This window comes from Micropterus dolomieu, linkage group LG06 (genome assembly GCF_021292245.1).
Source record: "Micropterus dolomieu isolate WLL.071019.BEF.003 ecotype Adirondacks linkage group LG06, ASM2129224v1, whole genome shotgun sequence".
Classification (NCBI taxonomy): Eukaryota; Metazoa; Chordata; class Actinopteri; order Centrarchiformes; family Centrarchidae; genus Micropterus; species Micropterus dolomieu.
The window spans coordinates 7,025,687-7,049,756 of NC_060155.1; the positions used below are offsets into that span (position 1 = coordinate 7,025,687).

The 24,070-nt window shown below is 38.4% G+C and overlaps 2 protein-coding genes and 1 long non-coding RNA gene across 8 annotated transcripts in view; 1 reads left to right on the forward strand and 2 right to left on the reverse strand.

Moving 5' to 3' along the window:
* The window catches only part of LOC123972342 (heterogeneous nuclear ribonucleoprotein C), an 8,350-nt gene extending 2,919 nt beyond the window's left edge, over nucleotides 1-5,431 (reverse strand). Inside the window, exons 1-5 of one of the 3 annotated variants that reach the window (XM_046051798.1) lie at nucleotides 5,235-5,431; nucleotides 2,944-3,048; nucleotides 1,279-1,547; nucleotides 490-562; nucleotides 281-331 (exon numbers count right to left, since the gene is read on the reverse strand). In XM_046051798.1, the coding sequence (XP_045907754.1) occupies nucleotides 281-331; nucleotides 490-562; nucleotides 1,279-1,547; nucleotides 2,944-2,948 (398 nt within the window). In that variant the 5' untranslated portion in view covers nucleotides 2,949-3,048; nucleotides 5,235-5,431. Of the gene's footprint in view, nucleotides 1-280; nucleotides 332-489; nucleotides 563-1,278; nucleotides 1,548-2,943; nucleotides 3,049-4,989; nucleotides 5,154-5,234 lie in introns of those variants that run through there. The other 2 variants (XM_046051799.1, XM_046051797.1) reach the window with 2 other exon arrangements.
* A 5,407-nt stretch (nucleotides 5,432-10,838) lies between these two features.
* The window catches only part of LOC123972189 (zinc finger protein GLIS1), a 63,508-nt gene continuing 50,276 nt past the window's right edge, over nucleotides 10,839-24,070 (forward strand). The window contains exon 1 of one of the 3 annotated variants that reach the window (XM_046051491.1): nucleotides 10,839-10,976. The gene's annotated coding sequence lies outside the window, so the exon portion shown is untranslated. Of the gene's footprint in view, nucleotides 10,977-17,314; nucleotides 17,435-24,070 lie in introns of those variants that run through there. The other 2 variants (XM_046051492.1, XM_046051490.1) reach the window with 2 other exon arrangements.
* LOC123972191 lies at nucleotides 17,263-19,048 on the reverse strand. Of its 2 annotated transcripts, XR_006825375.1 has the most exons (3): nucleotides 18,973-19,048; nucleotides 18,802-18,881; nucleotides 17,263-17,693 (listed from the first exon to the last, which is right to left on the reverse strand). It is a non-coding gene; the product is annotated as an uncharacterized LOC123972191 (long non-coding RNA). The 2 variants fall into 2 exon arrangements; XR_006825376.1 differs by having other exon boundaries at nucleotides 17,263-18,881.

Below are 24,070 nucleotides of genomic sequence, written 5' to 3' on the forward strand. Positions count from 1 at the left end.
GGGGGGGGGGGGGGGGGGGGGGGGGGGGGGGATTTTCAGCTGTGAATATGAACAGTTTTATTAGTTGAGCTAAAACCTTTCTTGGAACAAGGTGCGACTTACTCACACACTGGAAGTAAAGAACATGAGTGACTTTAATTGTTAACAAAACACCATTTGCATGCTCAATTTACAGCATTGTTGCAAGGTGCAGACACAGGAAATAGTGATGAGTGTCAGACAAGGTGATTGTCACTCTGTTTCTACCAAAATGAAAGACAAAAGGAAACATTTTACCCACCTGTCGTAATAATCTCTCTGAAAGTCATAGTCAAGGTCAAACGAGGAACTGCTGTTCAGGAAAAGAATGAGAAGAATCTGTTTAAGGAAATATGGAGATACTTTTGTGGTTTCCTTCCTGGCTAGATTTTCCTCACACCACACTCACTTGTGGTATTTTACAGGTTCGACTGCTGTTTAACAGTTAGTTTACATTTCATTGTGACTGACCTGTACATGTCTCCAGCTGAGCGTTTGGTGGTTTTTGACCGGTGGGGTTTGGGTTCTCCAGCCAGGTTGATGTCTGAGAAAAAGATCAGAGTGAGATGCCAGGGACTTCAGAGCCAGTCCCTTTAATGAACAGATTTTGCAAACAGTTTGGCAATTATTTACCTTTAAAAATTGTTTGTTCGCAGCCGATCTTTTAAAAAAAACAAAAAAACAAACACAAACCCATCTTTGACTCAACATCTCATTTTACTTATGGCGGGGAGGTTTGCACAACACAAACTTGCTTAAAATATTTGACCACTTAAATTATAAATCAAACTTTTGTGGGAAAATCATGACACAGTCAAAGCAGATAATTTGTCTTTCTTAAGGACATGTCTGGATCTTTAACCTGGCAGGAGTTCACAACAAAAAGCAAAGATTGTTTAATTAAAATGGTGCACCAGAACTTAATATTTCAGAGCTGCTGCCTTCAAAGCAATTGAAGTGCTTAATTGTGTTTTTATTTTGTCTATAGACTCGGCATCATTTTCTCCTACTGCAGTGGTACCTTGAGGTCAGAAACCCGCCAAGGGGTCACAAGGTCAATCTTGATTGAGAAAAGGAAAGCTAAACATTATATTAAACCCATTTCTGCAAGTATGTTCTCTTTTTCCTCTTCAGACTAAGATGGACAAATGCCTTTTAAAAGTTGTCACAAGGTCAGGAATCGCTCTCCTACAGGAACCTGCTGAATATCTTTAAGTGACCCTTCCTCATTCCAGAAAGTAAAAAAAACTGAATCGTTACCGAGTACTTGTCCGACAATCATCCTCCCATCCTCCCCGTTGACAGCAGCTCGGGCGTTCCTCTCGTTGGCGAACTGAACAAAGGCGTAGCCCTTGTGGACAGAGCAGCCTACGATCTTGCCATATTTGGAGAAGATGGCCTCGACGTCTCCCTTGGTGACCAGCAGGGTGTTGAGGTTGCCGATGAAGACCCGAGAGTTGAGGGAGCGTGGGTCGGTCTTGTTGGTGACGTTGCTGGCGGCCATCAGGCTGGAGGTGGTGGGTGAACGACTAGCAGGAAGACACACACAGACAAGTCCCAGATTTAGTAGCAGAATGAGTTAGTCACCCACCCCTCTGAGCTACTCCCGCTGTCATTGGGTCAAATACTGGCGAGTCCCCAGCTGTGGTGACTGCAAATCAGGACACCAGAGTACCCGATCAACAGGGCTTCCCTGAGAAATCTTTTAAAAAAGGTTTAAATTTAAAATAAATAGACATATGATGAGTTATGGGTTGAAGTGAGGCAATTTACGCCATTTGTATCAACAGGAGACACGCCCAAACCAGTCCTAAATTTGATGCTTTGAAATTACTGAGGAATTGTCATCAGCCTCTCCACATAGTTTACAAGCTGCAAGGTGACCTGCATAATATTATTCCCTTCTTATTCAATGGCCACCAACTCCCTCACAGTCTAAAAATAATCATGTTAACATTCATTTCTCATTTGGCACCACATGCTTGCACAAATCCAAGCAAAATTCCAATTAGATTACAGACTGCGCTGCCACATTTAGTTGTAACAAACATACTGACTAGGAAGTATGTGGGGACTAAAATGACCCTTGCACACCGAATTATGAATTTGAGATGCTGCATTTACTAGAGCTGAGATAGGTATTAGTGTCATACAAACCTAAAGTCAAAAGGTTATTAGTGTATTTGATTTATAGACCAGTATCTAAAGTGTGGCGCTGCTGTTATCAAAGGAACACTACAGAGCAGGGGCTTTCCTCCCCCCTTCCATTCACTGAGCCTCCCCCCGCTGTGAGGCCCGCCTCCCACTTTGAAAACTTCTATAAACCTAAACTATTTGTTTCATATATTGCAACATGTGAAATATAGTATCACTATGTTAAACAGCTCAATTTAAAAGCATCTGAATAACTGGATTCCAGGATGCTACTGAACATTATATTCAGACTTTGAAATGGACTATACAACACACAAATCTTGTTAGAACAAGACACCAGAAGTGTCACTGTATTAAACCCAACAAAATTTTGGGACTTGATAAGAAATCCCTTGTTGCAAATCTGTTTGGGGAGATATATATATAGTAAAAACTTTGTCAAAGCTAATAAGCACCACAGGATGTTAAATTTTAACTGACAAAAAGACATACCCTTTCAAAACCACCAATTCGTTTTGAATTGGTTGCCTCTCCCCCCTCTGGTGCCGTGAAGCTGACCAGTCCTACTCCCAAAATCCAATAAACGCAGTATATTACAATTATTCTAATAGACACAAGATAAGGTGTGAGGACTGAGTGAAGCCGAGAGCCCTGTATGAAGTTGGAGATGGGAAGCAAGGCCTCATACAGCAAACATCAAAACAGTAGTGACATCAACAGTCACCCCCACCCCACCCCCAGCTGACAGGGGGTCGTCGAACATTCACTCACTCCATAGCGTCTGTGTGCAGGGCTGTCGTCTGATGTTTGACACTGTGGGCTGGGATCAGTTTGGGCTGGTGTCTCGACCTTCACCTTCGCCCCTCGCGATTTATACTGAGGTGACAGAAAACACACCTCAGTCAAGCTGAGCAGGGTTATCTTGTACCAAGTCTTACCTGATTGGAGTGTGTGCGCAAGAGTCAGTGACGAGGCAAAACACAGTAACATGGCTATTAAATATATAAATAAAAAAATAAATAAAAAAGTGTGCCTCCAAGAAAATCTCCTTATAACTAGCCACTTTGGGACTACAACCTGACTAATGCATGTTAAAATGCAACATCTAATGTTATCAAACATATGTTGTGGGGGGGGAAAAAAAACAAAACAACATTGTACACAAGTTTAGAGAAGCAAATCTAACCCTGGGACCCGACACAAAAGTGACAACCATTATGTTCTTATCACTAACTGGACAGGAAAGTGAGTTGGGTAGGTACCCAGTTGGTCCACATGTGCTTATGTTTGTGTAGCCCTTATGAAACACACCAAACATGGTTCTATGTAAGCAGTGTAGGTGAAGCCCTTTTGGAGAGGAATGTCAGCAGAGGGTCAACTTGAACCACAAGCCTTCTCACAAGGTTAAGTGCGTAAACAAATTGTATAAAACCCTTTCATTTTATATTGCTAAAGCTACACAAAAAACACAAACCGTGTGAACCTATAAAAAGGCATTTTCATTTTGAGATCAAATTGCAAGTAAAAGTTGACAAATCTATCAACTGTGTGGGTTTTTTTATTTTTTAGCCAAGCTATAATTTAGTGTAAATGTGGGAATTCCCATCTATTTCAGACTCCTTGAACATGCAGGTTAGGAACTACTGACTTCTAATATCTAGATATAGTATATGACAATTAGGCAAATATGATTTTCAACAATATTAACCCCATAAAAATGCTAGAGGTGAATTACCCCATCATAAAATTACTTTATACAGGATCTTATAGAACTACTCTTTAATGTCCTGTAAGTGCAATACTCCAGTGATGCGTTTTGAATTTTAGTACTTTCCGCTGAATGTTAACGTTGGCTTCAGTCTAATTAAATTACTAAGTGGGGCTTATGGGTGTACCTGCGCCCTAGGAGTGAACGTGAATGCGAGAGTTCATTATGATACACATAAACAGCCATAATACTCTTAGATTGATAGATGTTTTTAATCAATGTGTATTTGTAACGTTATGTAACAAAACTGAGGCCATTGACAGTCCAAAGCATCCAAAATCTGAAAAATCCCTCTTCATCACGGGAGGAAAAACACTGGAAAAAGCTACTCCACAAAAAAAAAAAAAAAAACGAACTGTGCAGTATGTAGCCAGAAAACCATAGACAAGGGATTATCAAAAATTTCCTAAACCATCCTCAACACACTGACTGGAACACTGACAGCACCACCACCAGGCTTTAGTGTGAAACACAGCAGGCCCAGCGTCAGCCTCGGTGGCTGAAAGTCGGCTAGCATGGCTAACGTTAGCCAACCATCAATTGAAAAGCACAAAAAATACACAGACATCAGACCAGTTCCTCTGCTTGCAAAAACCAAAACCTGCAAAATTCTGATAAATCTGTAGTCGACAATCTGTAATCAATCATGGATGAGAACGAAGCTGCGACTATAAAACCAGAGTAGCCTCTGACGCTGTTAGCTAGCGCTAGCTTAGCTGGTGGGCTGGGTGAGGTGCGTGCCAAAAACAAATCAGTCCCGTCAAGGAAAAGTCTTCACAATAAACACTACAAAAACTACACAAACTTGCAAAAAAGGGATGAAACTGTAGCTAAGGTGCCTCCAGTGCGTCCTGTTTCTAAAAACCACAACAAGCGTTCGCGTTTCTGTGAGGGGGATGAGCGTCTTCAAGTTAGCTAAGCTAGCTACCTCGCTAGCCGGCACATTACGTTCTGTCCACTCGCAAAATAGAAAAAGCATCGTTGAAAAAAATCCAAAAACAAAAGAAAAAGGAAGGAAAAATGAAAAATGTCTGGAACAAAATACTCACCACGACCTTTACCAGTAAAATGTCTTGCTTTCGGTAAAATCTGTCAAATTGCTACTTGGGTCGTCCCTTTTGAGCACAAGCGATTAGCCCCCCGAGCAGCGAGCTAACGTAACGAGATGGCGCAGTCCTGGACAGAGGTGCTGGGTTTGTGTCACAGCGCAGCCTGAAGGAGCGGGGTGAGTAACTGCGCTAACAAAAAAGGAACACTAAACCCCGGTGTAACCTGCTGCCTAAAACGTACTCACCTGCAGTCTCTTTAAAATCGGTGCGTCCTGCCTTCCATCTAAAGCCTTTAAATCTCTTTGCTTTGTTTGCCTTTAAACAAACAAACACTGGTAAACAAACCAACGACTATATGAGTGACAATAGTAAATAATGTCAATCTTAGGTCACAAACACGTTTTATTTCATGGTTCTTCTGGCAGGAAAGAAAGTGACTCATTCCTACTGTTATTCTGTATGGAACCTGTATTTGTCTTTACACATCGGCCCTTTAAATACCTCGTGCTTCGCGAAATGAAGGTTATTATCACGAAGGAACTACTTAAGTGAGATTGATGCCAAAACACATTTTGTTTGCGGTTTTTTGATTGATGCATGTGTGCTTTTGTTGTGAAAATTAACACATCAAAGTGATCAGACCTTTAAAAAAACACCTGTCTGTAACTAATTATCAATCAAATGATGGGAGTCACATTTTCAGCTGTGGTTAATTAGGACCCTTTTTTCTGCACCATATAAAATACATGTATCTTTTCTGGAAGTCTTTATTTTAACTTGAGTTATATGGAGAGAATAAACTATCTTTATAAACATAGAGGCTGTGTGAATTTTAAAGGAAACAAACAGGCACACCAGAGACCAATGGCATGTAACTAAATACTGTACTTATGGACATATTTGAGGTACCTCATTTTTATATTGCCATTGTATGCAACATTAAACTTACTATTTCACTAGCCTCAGAGACAAATATTGCACTTTTTACTCCACTTAATTTGTCTGACAGTTTAAGCAACTACTGATCTCCAAATTTGTCTATTAAAAAAAAACTCCAGATAATGAGGTGTTTGTTTTGTAAAACACTATTATGCTTTATTCATCTCCAAGGAACATGTTTGTTTCAAAAATGCTACAGGGCTACAAGTTATGATTATTTTCTTTATCAATAAATCTGGCAGTTGTTGTTTGGCCTATGAAATGTCAGAAATGACAATGATTGCCCATCACAACTTTCAAGATCTCAAGTAGTGATATTGAAATATTTTGTTTTCACTGTACAACAGCTCAACAAAAGATGTTCCATTAATCAAAGAACACAAGAAACAGCAAATATTCACATTTTAGAAGCTGTAAATAAAAAAAAAAGACTTAATCAATCAACAGAAAATAAATCTGCAACAGTTTTTATACCTGAATAAGTTATTTATTACCAGTAAAGTCATACTAGAACAAAGAAAGGCAATGCATGAATGAAAGTGCATGTTCTTGTTACCATGTTATGAATAATAAACAGTTAAAAACTGTAAGAAATCTGTTACTATATGACCACATCAGAGTTTAATCCTATCTTCCTTCACATCCATTGTTCTTTATTTTTTGCCAGTATGGACATGACATAGTCCATAAATTGCATTTATAAAGGTATTAAATTTAACTTGTTGAAACATGTAGACACCATGTGGGAGGGAGCGAGCAGAATTTGGGGGTGTAGTTACACTTTAAATACTACTTCTGGAAAGCAAGAACACAGCAGAGTATTAGTGTATTAACACAGCCAGCCAGGAGGTGGCACTGCTGTTATATAAATAAATGAATGATGACATTGGACAAGTCATTTTGACTGAGGATAAAAACTTGTAATAGGACTTTTTAATTACCCTACACAAAATCTCATGTGGAGCCAATCCCAGCTGACATTGGGCGAAAGGCGGGGTACACCCTGGACAGGTCGGTCTAATGAGACAGAATAACACCTGTGTGGGTGTGCAGGACCTAATGCCAATGAGTTGTCACTTTTGTCTCACACAAGCTGATTAACTTGACCTTTAAATAAACCAATCTTAAAACACAGCAAGTAACACATTTGAGAACTTCTGCAACAAATCTGGTAAATGCAGCAGTAAAACTACCTTCTGTATGCACACACAGGAAATAATGAGCAAAGAGGCAACAGCTGTGAAGGGCAGGTGGCTAATGAGAAAGTCGGGTGATCCACAGAGGCATGAAAGCTCATCGAATGTACAGACCTTTTATTTTTTTATTTTTTGGAAAGCACAGGTGTAACTAATAATACAAATTGTTACCTTTTAACACCTCATTGTAATGCATGTCATTAGTTTATGTTATAAATTACATCTGTGTTCTTCCTGTTCCAACCTGTTTGACTTAGAAGGAATACTCAGATGTTTTAATTAATTTTAATAGTTTTGTACTTTTACTAATAGATGACTTTTACTTGTAACAGAGTATTTCTACATGGTGATATTGCTACCTTTCCTTAAAATACCCTTAAAGTACTAAAAAAAGTACTCATACAGAAAGGTCCACTTCATTATATTTTTGAATTATGACAACTAATGTATGGATGTGTACATCACAGGTGGGGCTTACTTAATATACTGCTTTGTATCTTATGAATTACACCAAAGGATCAATGAAGTTACTCATAATAATAAACCATAATTTATGTGTGGATTATATTTTGTATTATTAATCAGAATATGCAAAGTAACTAGTAAATAAATAAACAATTGTAGTGGAATGAAAAGTACAATATATTCCTCTGAATTATAGTGGAGTAGAAGTAGAAAGAATCATAAATTTAGTATTTCACAATAAAATTGCCAAGATTTGAAAAATAATTTGTCTATCAGAAACACATGTTTTCTTTCTTATTTCTTCGATTGTTGATAATATTGTGACCCCTCTGATTCAGGATGGGAACCACAGTCTTATGATAAAGTCAAAATGTTTGGAAATATTAGACAAAAAGTCGATAAAATGTTTATTGTTATTATTTTTGGGATGGAGCCCATGCAAAACGTGGGAATCATTTTAGTCTTTGAATTGGTCTCATTTGCATCATCAACATGTCATTTCCAGTGACATGTTTGGAGTTTATTTGATTAAATGAGATGGGCTACAAAACCTTAAAGCACTGCTATGCTTCTCACTGTACCAAAAGCCTTTTTTTTCATGGAAGACAGTTTTGCAGGTCACAGAAGGAAAAACACAGGTGTAAATAACAAAATTAATGATGCCTGAATTCAAATTATGCTGGCTCACTGTGATGACTTATTGGGACATGAGAAAGGAACAGAGACATCGTCATTAGTAATATGTGCTTTTCCTGAAATGACAAGTCAAAATGTTTGCTGTGAAAAAAAATCTGAATAATTTTATTGCACCTGAGGAGGAAGAGAGACACAAAGAGAAAGGATGGCCAGCAAAAGAGACCAATAACAGCTGTTTTCTGTATCTAGTTAGCAGATTAAACCCCAACAATCTCCCAATTTTTCATGGAGAATATGTTCTTTTGTGAATTGTTTTCACCCATCTGGTTTTGTTTTCAGCACCGTCCCAGAGGACTTGTTTACAGCTCTGTGTATCATCTCGGGAATCAGAAATACAACTCCGACTTGCAGTTTCTCTGTGTAATCAGATATACAGATAAAAAGGGTTCTCTGCTTGTTTACCTCCTTTGTGTATTTACGTCAATCTTAACAGTGCGGGGAAGGGCCAGATGTTTGACAGGCTGTCGCACAATGTGTCTAAGTTTTGATGTGATTGGTACAAATGTGGGAGGGAGCACTTTCTGAATGTGATGAGGGTAATATTTAGTAGTCCTTTTTACCCCAGTGTATGTTAAACAGAGAGATTACAAAGACTTCATAGGAAATTCTGTAAGCCAAAACCAGAATATGGTCAGTATGAGGTCAATACTGAACACCACAGACACACAAAATTACAGGGATACAAGGATAAAAGAATATTAGGTACAAAAAGACCTATGTGAACTCACTATCAGTACAAAAGACACTGTCAGTTATTATATATGACTATTAGTGAACCATACCTTTATTTTATTATGTTGATTTGATGCCTGTAGTGTTTTTGAAGACATTTTGAGCATGGGCACTTCAACCACAAACCTTTGATTGATGACCGACTTACTCTTCCATCTGACTTACACACATGCTGCAATATAACCTTTTTTATATTTTTAATCAAGGACAACCTAAAAGTTACTGTGACGCTGTTAAAAAGGTATCAAGTATCATGTAGATCACTGTAGATAGAATACCCATAATGGGTTTTTATAAGAAGATTATAATGATAATAGAAGGTCAAAGTGAGAGTTTTGAGCTGCCTGGACACACAGTGATGTCGGTGTGGAATTAGTATTGCATTATCCTACTATAGCATTTGGGACAATGTTCAGCGGGGTCCTTCATAGTATTGTAAATAACTTTATAAAAGGTACACTTAACTAATTATTGAGCATGAGTCTCTATTAGAGCAATGACGAAGATTAAAACACATCAAAAAGGTCACTAATCACTGAGTGTCACAAGCATTTAAAATCTGTCTCTAAAGTCACCATTAATCTGTAACTAATGGATTTATTAATGGTTGAAGTCCCCCTCCACCCAATAATGTGTTTTGCTCATTGTTTCTTGGATATTTGAGCCTCACTGTGCAGAATGATGCAATTGCCGAGTCTGACACCAGAAGGCTGTCAAGTTTTTCTGCGCTCACCTTAAATCTGAGTTTAACATGTGCGTACGAGCATGAATTTAAAACATCACAACTTAGAGGTTGTTGTAGACCAATATGCAACTGACAGTGTGATATGGAAACTTGAAACTAAATGGACTTTTCAGCAAAGTAGAAGACATCTTGTGTCCAGCTGTTAAAGTACATATTCATATGCATGCCATGAAGTAGGCCTAATTTAACTTTTGTTCTGGAAACAGACATATCAGACCCACAATTATTGCAGAACAGTATGTCTATATGTCTGACTATATGTGTCTGATGGGGATCTTAATAAATCAATTATTGATGCTTTATTGAGAAGTTATATGCAATAATAAAAAAAACATTTGGGTTGCCAGGTTGTGATAAAACTCAAGAGTTTAAAAAAAATCTTTTTACACTTTTCCACTAAATTGCAGTTAGTACATTATTAATTAAAGGTAATAAACCATTACATTTGTACATTACTAAGCCATGCATCCATCCATCATCTACGCTTATCCCACTTATGCAGGGTTGCAGGATTTATGGTTATACATTTTATTATTGGTCAAAGGTGGAAAGGGCAAACAAGTCAACAGCAAATGTTAGCAATAGAAGGTTTAATTATCCTAATTTGTGGTCCTGAATGTTAATAGTTGTGTGAGTACAATGAACAGATGTTGATGCCCTGCAGCTGCTTTCCAGACAGTCAGATGTCAAATTGTAGTTTACAGGAGAAACTAAAGCGCTTAAATGACAAAATAAGTGTGACATGGGAGGAGAACAAACACTGGCCAAAACCTGGCAACACATAAGTTTTTCTTAAATAAATTATTTACTAACCTTTAGGAAAGTGCTTACAACCTATAAGTCATTTATTAAAATTGACTTATTGGAAAAGTATTATTGGTATATTAATAGAAAATATCACAGTGGCCACAGGTGATCCCAGTAAGTAGGGATGAGGTCATCATAAAAGAGTCCCTGTAGGAACAACAGATTAAATACGTCATATGTAGTTCGTTAGGTTCAACACACACTTTCATTAAGTCACTCTAATTATCTGCATCGCATCTTGATTAAGACAAAAAAGAAAAGTGCATGTGCGTGCATGTGCGCGCGCAGCACAGCAGATGCAGACAGGCGGTGCAGAAAGCGCTGCAGTGACAGTGGGGAAGCATAATCCGCTTGCAGGCAGCGCGAGGCAAAGACCTACCAACACGCTGTGAACTGGACACAAAGCGGTAAGAGCGACGCTCCTAATGTCCCATTACTTTCCTTTTAACGCGTTTTAATTGTCTAAACTTGTAGTAACAGTGTTGTCATGGAGACGTATTGTAAAAGTAAAGACGGTACCACGTGATTTATGTTGTGTTTTAGATGTGTAAGATTGTAGAAAAAGTTTTAATGCGCTTTAAGTGTTTTTAGTGTTAAGTTGGATCATTTATTTTTTTTCTTTTGACAATGAGCATGATGGAAGAAATGAACAAGTATTAAGATGTATACATCATCATAAATGTTAACAGCTGTCTGTTAGTGTTCAAAGTGACTCCAGCTGAGACATGAACCATTGTTTGGTAGATGCAGGATGTGCAGTAAAACACTAGCTTGTCATGAGTTTATGATAAATGAGGAGAAGTCTCCCATGGTCGTGTCTAATTTTACCTCTCTATCATGGCTTACACAAGAACTTGTTTTGATTGTGCAACACCGATTTGAGGAAGGCAATTAATAGATATGCTGCTCTATACTGTAGTAAACCCTTACCCAAATAGTTCCCTGTGATATTTTTCCCCCTCATATTACTTATGGGACTCTTCCTTTCCACTCCTCTGCAGTCCACTGATTTATGTAACGGAGCTGGAATGAAATGTGCTGCGCAGGGGGTGGAAATCTGGCTTTCTGAAAGTCAAACAGATGAGGAGGCTTGTTTTAATCATTAGTCTCATGGTATCACTGGCATGAAGCTTGTGCTGGGGAATCAGAGTTTCTACTCCTAGGCCTTAGCCAGGGTCCTTGGTGGAGGTGTGTGCAGGGAGTGCTGAATCACAGTTCATTTTATAATTTACCTCATTTAATCTTATATATGTGGCTATTAAATGGGTAATAAACAATAGTTGTACTCTTTTCTTAAAACACAGACTTACCTTAATATGCATTTGGGAGGTTGATCAGGTTGTTGATCAATACCGATGACTCAGCAATAATTTCACCAGATGCACACATTGTTTGTGCAAGTGCTCTGATGGAGCATGATGCTTTAAGCGAGAGAGGGACAGCAGCGGAGCCAAGATTTGTTTCTGCCCAAAAATATTTGTTTTCCCTGGCAGTGTATGTTCACCTCAATTTCACACCAGGGGAAGAAAATAACAAAAGCATTTCAATTTTAGTGGATTGTTTTCCTATGCTGTCTTTTCAAAATCTAAAGTTTCAAAATATTTCGGTGAAAGTATGAAGCCCAAAACAGATGATATAGACCTACTTGTCATCTTGTTTAATGCCTCAGTGAATTAAATTTTAAATATTGATGTAACACGTTTGTCCAGCTTGACGGTCGACTCTTGAATCCGCAGACCATGAGTTAAAACAGATGGATGACATTTTATGTTGAAAGTTCCTGACCTTGGAAAAAATAATCTTACCTCAAGGTCCACTTACAACCTTTTTCTGGAGCGTTTAACCCCACAATCTTCACCAGTGAATGGAAACTGCTCAGTTGTGACAACTCCAGAAAAGGCTGTTAAGATTATTTTGTCTAATGATCACGATTGAGTATCTGTGTTGGACATGTAATTGAATCATTAACTGCCCATCACCTGTTTCTGTAGGGGTTTTCTGTAGGGGAAGACAAGACACTTGGGATCGCACATAAACATCATCCTTTCCTGAAAAAACGTCTATTACAAAGAAATCAGCCCACAGGCTTTTGTAGGCAACTGTTACATATAACAATCTATTCACATGTTGGGAATAAAAAACAATTAAAAAACATAAATTGCTAAACATTCTTACATGTGGTACCTTTAAAGGAACAATTTGACCTTTTGGGAAATAGGCTTATTTGACTTCTTGCTGAGAGAAAGCTGTATACCACTCTCATATCTGTCTACTAAATATAAAGCTACACACTCAGTAGACTACTAGCTTAGCATTTAGACTGGAAATTGGGGAACAACTAGCCTGGCTCAGTCTAAAGTAAAAACATCTGCCTGCCTACAAATGTGATAATAAATTATCTTTAATGTGTTGCCAGGCATATTTTACTTATGGAGCCAGACTAGCTAACAGATTCCGATCTTTATGCAAATCTAAGCTAAGTTAATCACCTTCTAGTTGTTTGGTAATTTATACTTATAAAAGTGCTACGCTTTTTACCACCACAGACACATTGTTTAATCTGTGCACACACAGAAATGTAAAAATGACCATTTGTAGTGTGTGTTTATTTATGTCAGCATAACATGGCTCCATTTAAAGGAAGAGTTTGACATTTTGGGAAATAGGCATATTACCTCTCTATACTATCAGTCCAGTAAACATAAAGCTACTTATAAATGAGCTTTAATTTGTCGCTAGGCATATTTTTGAACTATGGACAGAGCCAGACTAGCTAACAGTTTACATGTTTCCAGTCTTTATGCAAAACCAAGCTAAGCTAATCATCTCCTGGCTCTAGCTCAACACTTGCACAGATATGACACAGCCTATTACTGTCATTCCCTCTAGTGGCCGTTAGAGGTAATTTAAAGTCATAGCTTACTAATACTTTAATACTCATGTTTGCATTACATAGAACAAGATGACCTAATGTTTTAATTAAGGGTTCAAAGTCACTGAGAAACTCTGATCATATGGGACGTATTAGTGTTAGGCAAGAAACAAATTTGCTTTCTCTTACATAAATATTTGTTACCATGTCTTTGAAAAAACAGCCTGCAGTCTGACTTTGTCACATCCGATCTCTTGCCAGTTTGATCTGCTGTTTTATGACAGCGGTGCCTGTGTTCATAGCATGCTGATGAAATGGTTCGTCACTTGTTTTTCCTCTCCGCTGCCCGGTCTCTACATACCTTTCACGGACATTAACAGTGATTGCCCTACAAGCAGAGCTCATTTTGGTTTGGTTCAGAAATATTATTCCTGGCTAGAGGTGCATGCTCTTTTGCAACACCCAAGGGTGACACAGCTGGGTAATACGACCCGCTGCGAGTATCAGAGGTAAATGTTTCAACATTGTTCCTGGTGTGTATTAACTGCAGGCCAATGTGTTTTAAAATCATGTTTACTTGGGAAATTATTTCAACTCCCAGAACTTCTTCTTAGTACAGTCCAGTGAATTAGGGACAATATAAAAGCTCCAGTTAATACACAGAGGGCAGTTTATCTCTACATGATGATTATGAACTCCAGATTCTTGCTTGGGGTTATTCTCACAATACTTGAATAGAAAACAAATACGTGTGTGTGGGTTTGTGTGTCTGTGTGTGTATCCATCCTCTCTGATTTAAATATGTTTCCATATTTAGTTGCGGGCCCAGTCCTGCGTTTAAAAGAAGTATTAATTGTTGGTAAAAGTATTAGCAGCAAAATGTTAGAATGAAAAACATCACATAAATGTAGTTTAGAAAATATTAAAATGTAGTAGAGTAGAAGCACAAAGTTGCACTGGAGATTTAAAGCAGTTTTTCTGGCGACTTGGGGACAGTGGAACAAGCTGAAAACACAATATCTGACATAGTATCACCTTATAAAGTTGCACATCCAGCAGATATGGAGCTAAATTATTAACAGATTAACACATTAATTTAGAGTCGTGTTTCTGGCCACCAGATTAATCCAATAATCACTCTCCTTTTAGTTTTACTTCTAAGAGAAATATCTGGGTTTTAAGCTGCTAAATGCTCCACTATGTTCAGCAGCTAGTTACTTACTATGTCTCTCTGTTTTCCGGTGCTGAGCAGGTAGCCTACAGTTGGTTGGAAGTTGGGTTTATGGGAGCGGTGAGATTGAATCAAAATAGTAAAGTTGTGGGACGCACAAACAAAACAGTGATTTGAAATAGACTAAAACACTTCGTACAGCTGAGCGGAGCTTCCTGTTGGATTTGACACATTGTCATTTCATTCAATTTTGATATACAAAACAAATTAGCACAGCTTTAAGAAAGACAGTTTGACAACCTCTTGATGTTACTTTATGAAGCTCTGTTGTTCTTGAAAAATTTACATTTTGAAGATGAAGACTCAAGGCTTTTATAAAGGATAACAAAATAAAGTTAATTAGTTAAGTTCCCATGTGGGAGGTTGGAGTTGCAGCAGCAGCAAGAGAGAAGAGAATTTGATTAAATACGGCAGCAATGAACACTATTTTACCATACATTATTGGTAAATAAACTCAGCAACAAAGAGGATTAGTCCTACAAAATGAGAATGTTATTATGTCAAATTAAAAGTATGTCTTACAGCCAGTAGCAACATAATGTACTGTTTTTACATGAGTTAGTGTTGGGACGCATACACTTAAGATGACCATACTCGTGTAGAGGGAGTTGTTGCAATAAAGTTAAAATATTATTACTGGGATCCACCTAAACATAACATACAAGCATAGCAAATATAGCAGTTAAATTAAAGAGATCTGTCAAGATTAATGATGAACCGCAGAATCGGTGGAGCAGACATACACATAGCTTTTCTCGTTTCATCTGCTCCTAGAGGAAAACGAATTTACATTTCAAAGATTTTAAAAAAAATCACCTCCACTACAGTCCCAAATGTACTTGCAGTATGACTTTTACTGTCCTTTGGAGAAAGCTGTCTGGCACAACAATCTGAACCTCGTATATGCAGCCTCAGTGGGGCCCCTTCCCCTTTTTATATGTTCATTGTGTAACTGTACAAATAACTGCATCAACAAGGAAACATACATACATCTGTAGTGATTATTAGGTTAACCAGCAGAGATGAAGAACGTTTTCTTCTAACACATTGTAATTATGTTTTAGAGCATTATTTCAGCCACAGTTTAGGTCTTCGTTTTACCCTGAGCTTGAGACAAAGGTGGAAAGCCATCTAACTCTGACCCCTACGTCAAAGCTGTCGGTATGCTTCTCAAGAACTTTCTGTAATTTTTGTTCACACCCACTTCACGCTGTGTTGATGTCAGAAAGGAACTCTCTGTCTAAATATTTAGGCCATTGTCCCCAACTATGAACACTTTTGATTTCAGATGAGTTTGGACAACACACCTTATGAGGCATTCAGACCAAACGCGAATTTAATCCACGCAATGCTTTCCTCACCGGGGTTTTATCGCTGGACAACTTCTGAAATGTTTGAGTGATCAGGGCTATGCAATGCTAACTTGGTCACAGTAAAGTACAATGATAGCTGGAACAAAGTTACAGACACATGTTTTCTGAACTCACCAGGTAGTTCAACCTCCTCGCTTTGTCCAGTTTTGTCCGGTTTTTATATATGAAGTAGTAGTCCAACAGAGCTAGCAACGCTAACAACAACACTGGAACCGGATGTGCATGGAAGCTAGCTGCTGAGAAGCTAAGATAAATCAACGTTGTAATCCCAAAAACTAAAGTAAAAAGCTAATTTAATAAAAGCACTTGCATTCGCGTCGCCGGCATCGCCCCCTTCGCGTTGCTTCACGCTGCCCGACAGGAAATCGCAACTCTACGCGTCTTTGCATTGACTTTGTATGTAAATGCTTGCTTCACTTTTGGTCTGAAAGCACCATTACAAACTAGATCTGATGTAGCATAACCCGACCCTGAGCAAGGAATACTTAATTACTGTGCTAGCCCACCTCTTGCAACATAGAGCCAGCATAACAGCACGATAGCCGACGTCATATTTGTGTTGCAAATCTCCTTTTAGTGTAAAGTGCTGTAAACTTTGTGATGACTTTCAATAGCCACTTTATGAGCTCAGCTTTTCTGACATCCTAAGTAACATGAGCAGATAGTAATAATGGACCTGCAGCTGATTTACTCTCTGTTGTTGTTTTTCAATTTGAACGCAACGCTGCTTCACTTATCAGCAAGCTAGCTATGACAATATTAGCTAGCTAGCCATGTTAGATCCTGATAATTCTGAAACACTGTTGTCAACAGCTGCTTTTCCTCGGATTGTTTTCTGTCTCACTCCTTGCTTTCATATTTGTTTGTTCCTTTGTCCTTTACTTTTGTTTAAAAGACACAATTGCTTGGCCCCCAGCAACACGAAACTAGTGGACAAAACCACGTGCTCTGCAATTTCAAAATCGCAGATAAAAACAAACTTTTAATTTCAGGCTTTTTGACTCAAAATGTACCCAGATGTTGTCCCACTATTCTCCTCACTACCACACTCCTGTCTTTATGTTGCGTAAAATAAATTTTCCCATGACATCTTGTGGAGGAGTGCTGCACGAAGAGCTGGAAAGTGCTGCTTGATATAGTCCTGCCTGATCTATTGGCAGAAATACTGATGTTTCAACAAACGTAGGCTTTAAAAAAAAAACAAAAAAACACACAGATGCAAGACATAATCTATTTTCACAGGTTTCTCAGACCGAATACCACCCAACATTTGTTTGGAAAGACACACTGGAGTCAGTCAGTACCCACCACACCAGACTCAGTTCATCTCAGAAGCGTTTTAACAGACGTCTTGTGAAGCTGCTCCTATTTCAAGACGCTGGCAGGCCGGTAAGTCCTAGTCGAGTCCATAGATGCTGCTTCTGCTGCCGCTGCCGGCCCTGCTGTATCTGATTCAGGGGCTCTGCTCACACTGTCTTGTGGTTTGGACCGAGCCACTGTCATTTCACTGGAATTTCCTGCCATCTGCACTCAGTCAAAGTTTCTCACAGATCCACACCTGCTTGTAAATGTTAAGGTCTGCCAGCAGGAGAGGTCGGACGGATAGGTGTGCACTGATGGGGAAAAGGGAGAGATCTACACCTTTTGGCTCGAGTTTAGAAATAAGGAAACAAAAACATAATTGTTTGTTAAGGAAATGTGATTTTGGTTGAAGACAACACTTTTGCTGATTTTGAAATAGAAGATAGATAGATGAGATAGCTTAGCTTAACACCAACCTTAGCAAATAAATGAAACATATTCATATTTCACAAGTTATTTCCTGCACTTACTCTCATGGTCATGTTTACTACATTCAAGTGGTGGAGGAAGGTTTTAGATCCTTTGCATGATTAAAAGTAGCAATACATCCATTGGTTGTTATGGTGGTGGCTGTAGCAAATTAGTTTATAAAGGGTGGAACTACATGCAGAGGTTGTGTGTGTGCAGCGAATTGACATGGTTGTGCTGGCTGAGCTTTGCATTGAAGCCACTGTACTCCTGAACTCCTGTGGTGTTTTAACACATCTGTCATACCTGATAAAAGTACCACAGGTTCAAATCCAGCTTAGCTATGCTTTCTTGGCTGAGTAGTCACAGTACAGCTACTGTCTTTGCTGTAGCCACATCCATGGCATCATAGATACAACTTCAGGTGCAGCCGTAGCCTGAGCATGCCAGGCAGAGCATCTGCAGCTGTGCAGGAGTGGCAATAAACTGTCAAAGCTCTGCCTTTTGAAATAAGTAATGAGCAATATATGCATTATAAGGTGTTTCCTTAAACTGGCAGTGTATTATAACTGGACTGGACCAACGCACTGACTGTTCCTATAGATCAGAGGGAATGCAAAAGTAGTAGTAGAAAATAAATTTACACCACGGCCCTTCAGGGGCTCTGTAGAACTTGTGTTGAAAAGTACCACTTATGAAAATATTATTATGTGTATACAGTATTTTACCATTCACCATTACTTTTGAGTTGTTTGAGTAACAAGGCATCATGTATCATGCATGTTTTCAAATGTTAATTAGCAACATATCTAGTATAGCAGTCAAATAAATGTGGTGGAGTAGAAAATTTAACATTTCTCTCTGAAATAGTAGTAGAAGTACAAACTAGCATAAAATGTAAATACTTCCTGAATAAATGCACTTTTACTGTACTTTCCACCATTGCTGTATTAAGTACTTCCTCTCTATAAACCAACAAAATGTACCTGATGTGAGATCATAACTAGTTTATTGAACTAGTTTAGTTGACTAGTTTAAGTCCATCGATTCCATCCAGTCAAAATCTCTGTCAAAAAACAGTAAGAAAAAATGAATAAGCTTGGAGATACAGTACATTGCACATTTCTAAGTGCTATTTGGAGTATTAACTGTCTCACCATGGAGGAAGATCCCTGGGAGGGTCACTGTGGCTAAAGTTAACAGCAAATCAAGCCTCTTGTTAAGATGACATGCATCCATTCTGATCCAACACATTCTTGTTTTGTGCAACATGAAACTGTGTTATTCACCTGCTCCCACTGAGTTCACTTTGACCCAAACTGCCTCTCTATATCAGGAAAGCGCCAAAGAATTTTTATCTGGCTACATTCGCACAACAAAGTAGCCTGCAGTGTTATGGAATTGGGAGTGTTGCACATTATTGATACACATGATCGCATTTGTCAAAACAACTGATGAGATGTGTAGACACTGTGAGAGCTTTACAAAGCCTTTGACACATAACTTGAGGTCAAAGAGGGTTGCAGCACACTGAGTTAAAACAAAATCGATTCCAATACTTTTTATTTTTAAAGGCAGCTAATGTACAATAATGTAGGTTAGAGAAATGTAACTTGACTTATGAAGCACAATTATCACTAACAGGCTACTTCTTAATACATTTTCATTTCCAGTGAGTGATTTGCTGAAACACTGGGTATTACTTATGACTATTTTCTGTGTTTGTGACAGCATTATAATGTATTATTAATAATGGTAAATAACAAATGTCGGATTATTATTGTGTGAATTAGCAGAAAAACAGAGTGCAGCACAAAGAAGACTGTTTATATGCCCGGAACTTGATCTAAAAAGTAAATTTTTCCATTTTTTTTCCAGACTTGGGATCAGCAGTATCGATACTTTAGGAATCAATTCGCACACCCTTTAATGCATTATCACTTTGGACGACTTGTTGGGAGACGGTATTATAGAGTAAAGTAGATTGAGTGAACAATAGTTTTAGTCACCAGCACAGATGACGGACCACAGGTCATTTACCTGCTTTAACCCCTTGACGCCTGAATTTAATTACAATAAAAAAAAAAATTAATAATTTGTGTTTTCATTTGCTTTCAAGATGATGTTAAATTAAGTGAAGATTGTGAATTAGTCTATAGAACATAGAAAAGATACAAATTCAGGTATGATGTAGGTATGGTGCAAATTAGCGACAACAGGCATTAATGAGAAACCAGGGCTTGCAAAAGGTTCCTAGGTACGTATCGAATATGCACAAACAGGCATTGGGGGAATACATGCGCTTCTTGGCTGCAGTCTGAAAGGAAGAGGTGTGATGTGAATTCACGAAAATCGGCATTAAGGGGTAAATGTGCAAAGAGTTGACTTTGACTTTCAAGCTCTTCCAGCTTGAGTATCAGTAAAACCAGGCATGGAAGAGTAACACCTCCTTTGGGATCTTGTGGTGGTTTTGCATTCCTTACTTCATTTTTAAGCTGCGTTTCCACAGTCATCTGTGGTTTTGTCACCTGGGCAGGCCTCTTCTTTGTGCAAAGCTTAAAAATTTAGACATGACTTAAGCACGCTGGCATCTTCCTTGAATATTGCCGCAGCTTCAACGGCCCTTTTCATTGAGCTGGTGCAGGGATTTCTACTTGGTACGTCTTGGAATTAGCACCTTTTTTATGCTCACCCTCAACTTTCAGCCATGTGTGTCTTAGTAAACCGGGACATTGATATGACCTTACTGTCCACAGGTGTTTCGGCAACTTCACCATCCTCTCGTTTAGCTTTCACTTCCTGTTTGCACTCGAGGGTCAACATGCAGTAAATGGTCTTTGAAGCCTTCTTGTTCAGAGTAGACCTTTATAGTGAATGTCAGCCTCACAGGTCATTCAGTCTTTACGCTAAAAATCTATGCTGGCTAGTTGTTCTGGCGCTTAGTTGCTTGAATGTACACAAATGTTGTCATTGATCTTTGGTCATTTGCTGAAACAACTGATGCTGTCATTTTTCTCGAGACGACAGTCTCTTATAAACTTAGCTTTGTCCAAAATACGCTGAATAAAGAGGAACTAGAACCATGAAACAGTTTTACTGTTTTTCAATGTTTTTGTTATTCTCATTCTGGGATTATAGCTTAAATTTGTGCTGCACAGAAAACAATAGTCAGTTGTAAGAGTTGAGGACATCTTTGTCAATGTCAAATGGTGGTATAATAGCTTTCATACGTAGACATAGATAATATCCTGCACAGTGAACAGTGGAGGTGCGCTGATGCTATTTGTAGCATTAATATCACAATTACTGTAACTGCATTATCAACGTCATCTGCAAATTAATCTTTTTGTTTTAGATACACAATCGTTCTTTTAATGACATGTTTGGAGGCATTTTAATCTTTCAGTGAGTGGACACATGTCGATCACTGAAAAATATGTCAAAAATATAAAATGTAATTTGTGACATATACCTTATACACAGTGTTTTATTTTAAAATATTATTAGTAGTATGCTTGCTTTATAATGACTCATAATTGATGCACACATCATTTTAATGTGGAATTTCTTGGTATACTACTGGCAACAGCTTGAAGGGTGAAATTCTTGAGTCAGTACTCAACATCATTCACATGAATTACTTTGTACTCAGTTCAGTTGTGGGAGAAAAAGGTATCGTTCACCTCTAATCAACAGTCTGCATCTTTGTGCAGCTCTGCAGCTTTCAGTGTCTGGTCAGCAGCTTCAGGATGGGCCTCTTCCCTCAGTATAAATAAATGTTTCAGGAGGCTCCACCTCATGACCCTCTTGTCTAAGTCTCTCAGCCGAAGTTGTTTGACAGCTCGTATTGCAGTGAAATTTTTATGGCGGTCAAAAGACAGAACAGAACATTTTGCTCAGCTGTTACGCATATTCGTCATTACGCACAAAATACAGCATGCTTTTGGAGGGACAAACTCTTCCGCATGTCCTATAATAGTCAGGCCCAGATTGACCTTCCTAGTTGGAACAGAAAATCTGGTCATCCCACAGCGGGCTGGATTGTGCTCTTAGCAGTGTGTTTGATCTGTGGAGATATTCATCATCTTTTTTACATTTATTACTTCCTTGACTGTGAAGCAACTTTCCTTTATAAGTAAGATGCACAGTATGTATTTGCCCCATGTGTTTTTTCGTCAGCCTCGCTGAAGAAATTAGAGATGAGGTGAACTAAACTGACTGGTGATCAAAATGTGCACTGACTTCCTACTGGTTGCTACAGAAAATGTTGTCTGGGTGAAAAGCCTCAGCTGTTCCTGTAGCAGTGGTTGAGTGAAAACATCAGCAGAGAAAAGCATCGCTGTTATGGAGGTTCAAGAGGGCCTGAAGGCTTGTGTGGTTTCACACTGTCTGTGTAAATGAATTAGGTAATGAATACTGTCTTTGACACACCTACCGGTACAGTATGGCCACTGTTGCTCTGGCTGATGTGTGTAGATGATGGTGACCAAGATTTGTAACAAGGGGACATTTAACAATAAAAAATGAAAATAAACTTGTCAGTGCTCCTAGGTGTACAAACTATAATAGGCCAAGGCCATTTTTCATGTGTCTGTAATAAGCTAAAACTGGCAGATTACACTTGCCATGCGATGTATCAGTTGGGCTTAAGTCAGACTGACAGTTTATTTTTATTTAACTTGATGGCTGTTTTTCAAATGCTGAGAGAGAGTTGGGTATTGAGAAAATATTGTCAGGGAATTTGGATATTGCATTTAGCTGACGCTTTTATCCAAAGTGACTTACAATTGCTGTATATGTCAGAAGTCACACGTCTCTGGCGCAACTAGGGGTTAAGTGTCTTGCTCAGGGACACACTGGTGGATGGGTCACAGTGGGGTCTCTCACACCAAAGGCATGCATCTTATCCATTGCACCTCATCACCTCCCATATTGAGAGCTTTTGTAGAGTTTGGAGGTAACAGGGGAAGCAAAAGTTGCCTAAAGCTTCAAAAAGTGACATTGTATGTGTAAGACTACTTGTTTGTTTTCCTGAAATGAGGCTGAGGGGAAAAGTAAGTAACACTGTGTCTCTCAAAAACTAGTCTTGCTTTTATTCCCCACCTGCACAGTGGTCTTTCTGGAAATTTCCAGGTGAGAATGTATGTGACTGTAAGAATGTAAAGCAGGCAGCTGTAGAAAAAAAGTAAGTGTGTTCATTCAATTTCCCCTGGATAAATAAAGGTTAATGACAAGAACGTAGAGTAAATTATGATTTATTGGCACACTCATAGCCCACAGAAGTGGTTTCACAGGATTAACCTATTTTGAAAATGGAGGCCTTGAGGCACAAATTCTTTGGAAGTGTAAACTCTCCCCCTCCAGCCAACTTTCTCTGTTACTGGGACACCAGTCCCTCATGTCTTTTCTAAAAACACAAGTGACAGTTGTGAAACTAGTTACGTTATTCACATGTTTTCTTTAATGGTCAGCCGGCCACATTTATGAGATTTTGTTTTCTCGCAAACATATTGTCCTAACCTGAAATATAATTCTCCTGTGGGTATTTCTACCCACAAAAGTTGTCCCTGTGTGTTTTTTTAAATCCAGGAAATAAGATTTAGAACACTTCTTTCTCAAAGTCATAAAATCTCATATGAGTTATATAAAAATGTCATAAAAAGCAATGTCAGGATTGCAAATCAGTTCTCAGACGTACCTGGAAACACATTATGCTAATTCCATATGGGTGAGTGATCCTATTATTGGTAGTGATGTGATATTAACTCCCTACAAACTGTACATGAAAACATGGCCTGCAGAGACATATGTACACACTGTATACAGAAAAGACAGACCATCTACCCAATGTTTACTTTTATCTGTATAGAAACAAGCATATTGCTTGGATCAATGCTACAAACCATAGCATTTATGGCCCAAACTAATTTGCAATACCCATCCCCAGATTTAAAATACAATATAAGCAAAATTCAACACTGTTGCTGGCTTTTATTTGCACTGGATAAAAGTAATATCTCTCTCAGTGAATGACACAGTTACTTTAGGTGCCAAATCCAAAGGGATCTAGCATTAAAGCTTTTTTGTTGTTTTGTTGTTTGTTGTTGTTGTTGCAGTTGTTTTTGGCCACCAGAACAAGCTGCAAACACAACACTGACAAATGATGCGTTTTATTATTTGTAACTACAAACACCATTGCTATTATAAAAATATTGATTAGTGCAGCTTTAAAAGCAGGGGTAAATAGGGTGACCA